At 34.9% G+C, this 9,749-nt stretch overlaps 1 protein-coding gene across 2 annotated transcripts; it reads right to left on the bottom strand.

Annotated features, from left to right (window-relative positions):
* Positions 1–216: 216 nt before the first annotated feature.
* On the bottom strand, positions 217–9,694 carry prpf18 (PRP18 pre-mRNA processing factor 18 homolog (yeast)). Of its 2 annotated transcripts, XM_015353250.2 has the most exons (11): positions 9,566–9,694; positions 9,087–9,164; positions 7,852–7,878; positions 6,344–6,448; positions 5,074–5,187; positions 4,209–4,355; positions 3,457–3,525; positions 2,859–2,999; positions 2,227–2,298; positions 1,658–1,813; positions 217–1,220 (listed from the first exon to the last, which is right to left on the bottom strand). In XM_015353250.2, the coding sequence occupies exons 1-11, from the start codon at positions 9,629–9,631 to the stop codon at positions 1,140–1,142; spliced, it is 1,056 nt and encodes a 351-aa protein (XP_015208736.1). In that variant the 5' UTR covers positions 9,632–9,694; the 3' UTR covers positions 217–1,139. The 2 variants fall into 2 exon arrangements, with proteins under 2 accessions (XP_015208736.1, XP_006633796.1); XM_006633733.3 differs by lacking the exon at positions 7,852–7,878.
* Between the last annotated feature and the right edge of the window lie 55 nt (positions 9,695–9,749).

Here is a 9,749-nt window from a genome sequence, read left to right as displayed (position 1 = left end):
GCACATAATTACAAGGTCACTGGGATAAGATCCACCTCTATCGTTGTGATACTTTCATTAATAAAATTCAGTTCTCCAAAATAAAAAAGCAGAACACCTGTAGATCTAATGTCCTTTCCACCCCCACCCCCATATGAAAAATAAAAATTCAATACAAACGTAATATGCATGAACGGGTCATTTTCCTGCGAGAAATTAAACAGTGAACACTATTGATTTGATCAGTTTATGGACAACAGTTTAATTCCAGATGTTTTTTATTTCATGCAGTTATTAAAGATTAATGGAAGATTATCTCAAGTCCTTAGAGTGTCATGGTGTCTGTGTTTTAGCTGGTGTAACTGAATCTAAACAAACTTTGAGTAAAATCAAAATTCTGATTTCAGAATGTGTTTTTAAATCTCTAAAGCAATAAACCTCTACTGAACGATGACCCCATTTTGTCTTCATGCTGTCAGTAGTGATTTAATAAGCATAACCGATGATGAGTATTTCAATGAAATTCCTCCTACACCACCCACTCACCACTTTCATAGCTTCTTAAAATAAATCTGAGCTGACAGCCATGACCACCCACTGCAAGATGACATTTTTATACTGATCTTGACATGAAAATAACTATCTCAAATTTTGCCACAACTATAAAACACATCTAAGGCACACTTACATGATCAAAGACATTTTACTGTAGGTTAAATGAACGGCTTTATGGCAAAAATAACATTACAAGAATCAGAACGCTTAAAATGAAAGTTTACATTTACTTATATTTTAACTTCGCATGCTGGCCAAAGTGTTAAATACAGCTATAAAAATATCATCAGCCTAGAACTGCATAATAAAACTTACACACCCTGGCAAGAGCTGTTCACTTTAAAATGTGAACCAATCAGAAAAAGACTGCTGAATAAAAATTTTAACTGGGTTGAGGTTTGATAAGTGGTGTCATAATCAGTCCAAATTACAAGTACACAAAAGTCTCCAACATTAAACTGAATAAATGAAAATAAAATAGTAATGGAACACTCCCCAGGAAGAAAAATATTTACATTAACATAAAACATGAACAAGATCACATTTGTTGTTAGAAGTCCATGTCTTCAGTTTCATAAAGGAAATCAATGGTATAGAAGAGTAGGTCATAAGGCATTGTACTCCACACACTTAGAAGGGTCTGTTGGGAAATGCTTTTGGCAAATTGTCATCAATCTTTTCAGTCCCTAGGCAGAAGAAAAGGACAAGAGCTTTATAAAACCAGACCTCTAGAGGAAAATCAATGCATTGACAAAAACAACAAATGTCATCACTGTGCATACAGGAATCCACACTTCACTGTGAAAAATTCTCCTTTTTGTATCATTATTTTCTAAGGAAGCACATGATTTTGTCCACTTTTGTGGCATTAAAAACAACTAATGCTATTCGTTTTTTCACATTTTTTATGATAATTGGTATACATTGGAGTTATGCAGTCTTTGATGAATAAGAGCATGTACCAGTTTGTATCGTACCTTCTTTTGAAGGAGTTCAAAAAAGAAATATAGGGAAATCGAAAACAAAATCTTGTTTAATGCAAATAGTGAGCCTGCCCTATAATCACTGATTACTTCATCAATGAAACAGAGACACAAAAGAAAAGCGTTTTAAATTCTTTTACCTGAATATACTTTCTCTGAGTTTCATCGTTAAGAACATGAGCCACATGTTTGGAGAAGATTTTTTCTCGACCTGTACGTGCATGGATGCCGACCATAGTCACACCAATAGGCCATGGGGCATTTCCAATAGCCATCTGAAGATAGGCATCATTCGCCTGTGAAGCCAGCAATGTAACAGTCAGATTATACGTGCTTTTTAAATCCAGTTAATATTTTGTGATCTCCTTTCAGTGGAAACACGGTTGAGCTTTAAGCCCTTCATTGCCCAGTTCTTGTTTGTAAGCTTGAAAAGATCTAAAGAAAACTGGGAGAATAATGCAATCCCTGGGAAGCAAAACTCTCAGTTTTAAATCTCCAGTTTTGGAAAGTTAACAAGTCTTGTAAAAGTGAATGTTTTCAATTTTTTTCAAAGTGCTAAGCCTAGAAAATAGCAGGTTTGTTCTACTGATGGATGCTATCTTACTGCTAGCTACGATTCTAAAACTTTTAATTACCCGAAAGAACAGTACATCCAGATTAAACTAATAAAAACAGCAACAGCAACACATTATTCAAAAGACTTAAATACCTTAACATATTCTCTTTGCAACATGAACTTGATGATATCAGTGATTGATTCTTTGATGTCTGCTGGGAGATTCTGAAACAAAGCACAAAATCAAATTGTCATCTAATCCCACTTAGAAAAGCTAATACTAGATTGCACACATTTCAAGTGAACCAACTGACGGTCTACAAAGGTCAAGTTTTTTAGAGTATTTAAAATAGCAGATCAGAAGATAACCTTGATCATCAAACATTTAATCTGATAAGTACACTTATGCACACCAGAAATTGACAGCAACTGGCTTATGGAGGTTAACTGTATAATGGTAACTAAAAAAACATCTGTTTCTGGTGAAAAGCAAATCAGACTTCTACATTTTTCATCAGGTAAAATAATTTGGCAAGTGATATGTAGCTCATTGGATAAATAAAAGCCCATGTTAAACTAAAACATAAAAACAAAAAAAATATCAGCATTTAAGCCACACTGGTTACAATTCTACTTTTAGGATTTGAATCACCATTAAAAAAAGTTAGCAGAACATTCACTAAACCTCAAACATATTCCTAAAAGACTAACGTGCAAGCTTCTCATGCAATGTTGGATTGATAAAGAACACAATAGCAAATCAAGAGACAAATTTCAGCTCTTACTCTCTTGCGCAGTTTCCTGAAAAGCGGCTTGAGATAAGACTCGGTCTGTTTCTGGGTGGCGCTGGCCAGCTTCCCCTGTACACTCCTCTTCACATAATCCTCTCGGCCATTCAGGTCTTTTGCCCACACGCCAAGCAGAAACTGGAAAAAAGTAAGAACACGCATCTTGGTGGTTAAAACGCATTCCAAAAAAGTGAACAAGCTATCCGAGTCTACATTCTTCTTGTTTTAAAAATGTTTTAAAACAACGGTCTTTATTTTTCTATTTACATGAATATTTGGTAGAAATTCTGACCATGACTCATTCATGTCTACCGCAATCAAATTCAGAACTTTGGCAAAATTAAAATTTACTGTCTAATTAACAGTAACCACTCGGTATTCTGGAGACGTCGCAAAATGAAATATTTAAAAATTCCAATTTGCCATAATACATTTATCAATTTGTTCAGTGAAAAACTGAAGGAAAAAAAATTGAAAACTAAATGTAAGACTAAATCTCTTTGCAGCTATATTGAGCTATATGAAGCTATGTATAGCTTTGCCTATAGAGATGTATTAAAATATATTTTCGCTAATTCAGTAACCTGTGTCTTACCTTTAGAACCTTAGTTATAATGTCCATGTCTCTATCATCATCACCTTGTCCAAGAGATTCTCCTAAAGCCTGAAAGTAACATTTCATAGTGAGAAGAGATTTCCCTATGTAAGAATGTGGAATGTGAGCAGAATGTGTTTTCACAGCTCACATTGCTAATTACCAAAAAACTTAAGGATATAATGAAGGTTACAAACCAGAGAAAATCACTCAACTCAAATGTTGTAAACAACCCAAAAGAATTCAGAAAATTCAAGAGAAAACTTATACTGGAGTGTTCACTGCATTATTGTAGAAATGCACATTACTGCAGCAATAAAAAGAACATCCATGTTCTACTCATTCTATTTCAAGAAGTAAAATGGCACCACCTTGTGTTGAAAGGCATGCTAATATAATTTAACAAATTGTAAATTACATTTGGAGAACACTTTTACAGGATTATGTATAACATGAAAAAAGTACGAAAGTTGCATTAGAATAAAGTATAAAGTTGCATCTGTAATGCTTTTAGATATTTACTATATCACAAATTCAAATGCAATATAAGATATAGGAATGAAGTGGAAGATATCTAATCTGCACACTTCACTGAGGTAAATTGTTTTCCTTTAACACTCGATGCATCTGAGAACCAGCATTTTAAACAAAGCAGCTATTGGCGAGACTACATACATGTCCAACACAAACAGTTCTCTCAAAACAAAGTTACCACTGCCATTCCTCAATGTCTGTTAATAGTATGACATCACCTCCAGTTCTTCAATGGTAGTATTTTCTTCATGGACTTTCAGGTCATTTTGAGTGTCTTCCTCTCCTGGTTCTTGACCACCTACAATTTCATTGAGATACTGCTGGTCTATTTTATCCAGAGCTGCCTTCAGATCATTTCGCAAACCCTATGAATAAAACCAAAAAGGTATTAACACTGACTATATGAGAAATCAGACAGCAGAATTACACCCTGTTAATAAAAATGTCCCAAAAACTAAAGGGTAATGATAATAGTAAATTAAAATGAAATCAAATTAATTTATGCTGACAATTCTGAAACCCAATTAAGTCATGACGAGCAAAGATCTAAGATCTACGAATACACTAATTCATTCAAGCTACCATTTTTAAAGAAAGCATATTTATGATGCTCTTGTGTGAAAGTATTTCACTATTGAATGGCATTGATACTACATACCTATGATGACTATTATAAATAGGTATAAAAATGTAATGGTATTCCATTAAAAATTAACATCTAAATTTTAGACATGGAGAAATTATATATGTTATAAAACACTAATCTTTTGATCTATGTACCGAGACTTAAATGCTATACATAACAGTGTAAGCTGATCATACTGTAAATGGCTGGTTCAAAAATGTTTATTCTTAGAACCTTGCTTCTTTACTTTAGAAGCAAGTTTCATCTTTTGCAGTTTTAGTTAAGTTTTGACAGACACAATTGAGTGCTACAGTCAAGAAAGAGTATGAAATGAGAAACCAAACAATGAGGGGAACACCTGATCATATAAAATAAAGCAGAATAAAATCACAGGATGCCGATTTTATTCATTCAGAAGTGGGAAGATTTGGCAACATTCTTCAGAAAAAAAGACATACCTTGTTGACTTCGGGGGCTAAAATCTCGATTTTTCTTAGCCTTTGGAAGGCATCGTAATCAGACTCGCCAAACAATCGGATGGGCTCTCCTCTTTCCCGCAGACGTCTGATCACCTACAAAAAAAAAGCCAAAATATTTCACCCACTGACTCATAAAGCCTCACCAATGCATTATGATGTGGATGAAACCCTTTGGAAGGACACAATGGTATAACAAGCAGGTCTTGCAAGCTACAAGGTAATGATGGCTGAGTTTTAATAATTTTCCACTGATGATCCTAGAAAGATTTCAAAACAAATGTAAGCTTTGGTGACTGAGTCTCACTTTAATAAATTGATTTTTAAATTACCTTATTTTATTTTTGTAAAAAGTAAAAAATAAAATTCCTAATAACCATCCCACCAATACCGATGCTTGTGTGGCTAATCTAAATGTTCCTAGATTTTAAAAATGATGTAGATCCTTCGGTTTACTTTGAACTATGCAATTGCTTGACCTTAATGAATGGAGGAAATACTATGTAATTAAATCTAAAAAAGACAGATGCAAATATGGAGCAGTGGTTCCCAATCCTGGTGCTGAGTTTCATTTCAACTGAACTCTAAATCTATAGTAATAATTGAGCTGCTTGCTTGTTCAGATTTTTACTCCCACAATAAGTAAAAAGTACATTTCAGGCAGTACACCCAAACTAAAGCGGTTCTGTCAGAAACCGGTATAGGATGGATGCCAATTAGAAATCCCATCTGACCTTTTACATATTAGCTAGAGCAAATACCATAAGACAGTGTTCCTCTGGGATCAGGGTTTCTATGGGGCCACTGACGGAGGTATACATCATTTTAGTTTAACTTTTCCAGTCAAAGCAACATAATCATTAAGTGGTAAAAATATTCTTTATTGTCTGACAGAAAGCAAATGTTTATTCCTAAAAACAGTGTCTTGAGTTCATGAACACCTCAATGAAAGGCCTATTCCAAAGTAATCGCCGAAAGCTCTTAGATTTTGCAGAGACTCCAATTTGTAAGTCTCCATGGACTTTCCAAAGTGGAAGCGAAAGTGGGTGGACTAGGATGATATCCATGACAGGATTCTGGGTATTTGTGGCCTTTGCAGAGGAGAAACAGTGCATCTGGGAACACCTTTCACCAAATTAGTTTAGAAAAAAGCTAAGCACATGCACAGACATCTGAACACAAGCATGTTCTGTACAACACACTTTGCCTTGAGAAGGGCACAGCATCTTCTGCACTGTTGCATGAGGCTTACCTCCTGTCGTGAAAGCGTCATGGGCAGCTTCTCTTCAGTTAGTTCAAGTTCCAATACAGGATTGGAGGAGGTCGATGGTTCAGGCTCATCTTCTTTTCGCTGCAACTTTAAATTAAAACCAAATTGAAGATCCCATGCTTAACAAGATACTGTAAATGTAAAGATTATATGAGCAATTTGTTACTTTTTATTTTGTAATATATTTAATTAAATAACTTTCCTTTCCAAAGGGCCACTGACATTGATAATGCATACAAAATACATACTAACAAGTCGACTGCTTACAACATTAAATAGCCTCAATATTTTATGTTGATGCTTCTTATAAACACTTAATATATATAACACCTCACTACTTCAGAAAAAAAAGAGAACAAAGGTGCTTTAATATTTTAAAAAACGCACTGAACAACGCCATCTACTTGAAAAGTATTTCAACACTGCACAACAGAAATTAATTTGAGACAATACTTGCATGGGAATCTATCAAGATTCTAAAAACAGAGAAAAAACTGGGTCAATTAGGGAAAGCACTGATCCTCAGTTAGATGATCCGGAGTATAGCACTGGGTTCCAGAACACAGAACTTGTCTTAAACATATAATTAAATTGCATGCAACACCTCTCAACAGCTATTTAATAAACCAACGTGACGTTAAGTTAATCATTCATGACAAATATAAACTAAACATGTACTGTAACACGAATTAGTAAGGTGACACTTTACAGGTTCTTTTGTAAGTCTTTAGATTCTTGCTCCCACAATGTTACTATCCCCGCTTCTCATAGTGACACTTGCCTATACTCTGCAAATAAAGTACTTATTAATGGTGCAAATTAATACTTTAAAAAGGACAGTTAAGCAAACAACTCCGGCTGCCTTGAAAAAAGGAAACCACCATGCTACAAGACACTCTTTATTTTTCCTGAACAGATGCAGAAAACAAGGAAAGTGTTTTCAATGCTTGTTCACTAGTACTCCATTATTTTAAAAAATACATAAGTGTATTTTTTTAAATAATTCAATTTGAATCATGCTTTCAGAAGCACATGCACTTTTCCCAATTACAGCTAGCAGTACAAAAAGAGGTAGTTGTAAAAAAAGATAACAGGCAATTTAAGGGATCTCTCAGAAGCACCGCAATATCTGCTAAAAAGCAACAGACTATTATTGAAAGGGGGAATTTTTTACTTGGAGCTAAGATTTTTTTTTTATAAAAGGTCACTAATATTTGTGATCCATATCTAAAACAAAAGGGTGAGTTTAAAATATCTTAAACTGTGAATATTAAACTGTCCAGAATAACTGAAGTTAGTTCCACCCTATGAATTTTTTAGTTTCAAACTGGTGCAGCCAAGACTTATTTTCTTCTGCTCAAAACAATTTCACAGTTTGCTAGTTCATGCTGTAAGCAAAAGAAAATGCAAGAAAAAAAAATCAATGTGTTTCAGCATGCCCAATTTTGCTCTACAGCAGGGACAAATCTTTGCCCTCTTTAATCCCATACCTTTCCTGCTGGCTTCTCATTAACAACCTACAGTGCAATGCAGACAGGATGGAAGAGCAGCATTAGATGTTATAAAGACAGGGTCTGAAGAACAAGCCAAAAAAATCACTAAGAAAGCCAGAGAACCTTTATAGAAAGCACTGTATTCATATGTGCAAAATATTCTAATATACATATAAACACATGATTGGAATCAGAAAAAAAGCTGTAACGAGCTGATAGGCCAAAAAAAGTTCTGGTTTGCAAACATACACCATGCATAACTACTGGATAACTGTTGGAATTTGAAAATAAAGTACGGATTTGATCATTTTACATTTAATTGATATTCTGGGTTAACACTGTGATTGTACAGATCAAGACAAGCTAAAGAGAAGCAAATGTACACAGACATCATTAATGTCCAAAAGAAAAGAATAACAAGTCTGTACTTTAAAAGAGATCTAAAATCCGATAAACAGAAGCCGGTATGTTGGAACCTAAGGGTGATTCACTAAAAGCATCAGGTGTCATACAACCTAAGCCAAATGTATTTAGATCCTCTAGGTCAGTGACCATCCATCCACACCTGAGATCTCATGAAGTGCAAAGACGACAGACAGGCAGTTTTTCAAAACTTTGGCAATTTACCACACAAAGAATATGACCCGGACTGAATCAATCTTCCTGAGATTGTCACTATAAACACATTTCTCCCTAATCTAAAGACTGTATAGCTGTACACTAGACCTCCAATCCTTGTTTGTTTTGGCCATTTTTTAGAGTGCATGTATTTGGCAAATAATGAAGTCCACTGATTTGAAGGAATATTTCCCTAAGGAATAAATGATTAAACTTGTATGGTTTGTCATATACTGTATTTTATCTTATTTTTCCATGGAATTTCAGAATGTGAAGAAAATATTATTCATAAAGTATGATCTCCTTGCATAAGATAAAAGGTCACTGTACAAAATAAAGTCCTGCTACCATTTAGCTGTGCTGCTCTTGACTCCAAGATAGAGAGGAGTAGTTGCACTTTGGTTTTCTACTTATTCACAGAGAGTCTCTCTGCGGTTTTGCGTTTAAATGAACCCAGTTTCCGACTTACATCCTAGTGCCTAAGTTGCCAATTAACTGTGCTCACTCACAGCATGTGCAACTGTTCTGGCCCGATCTAACGCCTAAAATTCACACAGGGAAACACCTGTATAAGGCTATCCGAATACAAATCTATAAATATGTCAGCACTGTACCTTATAACCACATCTTTCATAATAGGATTCTTCTTCTTTTCGGGCAAGCTCGCTGCGTTTAAAGAATTTCTTTGACTCCTGCAATACAAGAGTTGACGTTATGGCACTCAACATTATTTAAGTATTTAGTTTAATATCTCATGAAAGGTAGCAGTCCACTGGACGTCCATGCACTGATTTAACATTTCGAATTGGACAGAAACAAGCAAAAAATAAACTTCGTGTTTAAATACTACAGACTTATTAAAATGCTGTCGACAGCTTCGGATATAACAGTAAATCCCATGGAAAGGGTCTCTTAATGTTACTTAGTCCTTTACTGTGATATTGGTATACTAGACAGCGTTTTGTAAACACACAAATATCCATAAGTATAAAGCAGGTTATCGTTGCGGGTAACACCGAGTGATAGACGGTAAAAAAAAGTCATTTAAACCATCATAAAATTGAATATTTTCCATTGGACACCGGTAACTCACACCAACAAGCTCCTTTTCTTCGAGGAGCTTCCTTTTCCTCGCTATTTCAGCTTTTAAAATATCCATGATGTGATAGCATGTAACACAAACTCCTTCGGTGTTGTTAAAAAAAAACACACAAAACAGGAAGCAATTCTCCAACACTTCCGTCGGTTTTTATACGGTGAAAGGTCAAGGGGCGGTG

This window comes from Lepisosteus oculatus, chromosome 7, assembly GCF_040954835.1.
Source record: "Lepisosteus oculatus isolate fLepOcu1 chromosome 7, fLepOcu1.hap2, whole genome shotgun sequence".
Lineage (NCBI taxonomy): Eukaryota > Metazoa > Chordata > Actinopteri > Semionotiformes > Lepisosteidae > Lepisosteus > Lepisosteus oculatus.
This window is presented reverse-complemented; position numbering and strand designations above follow the sequence as displayed.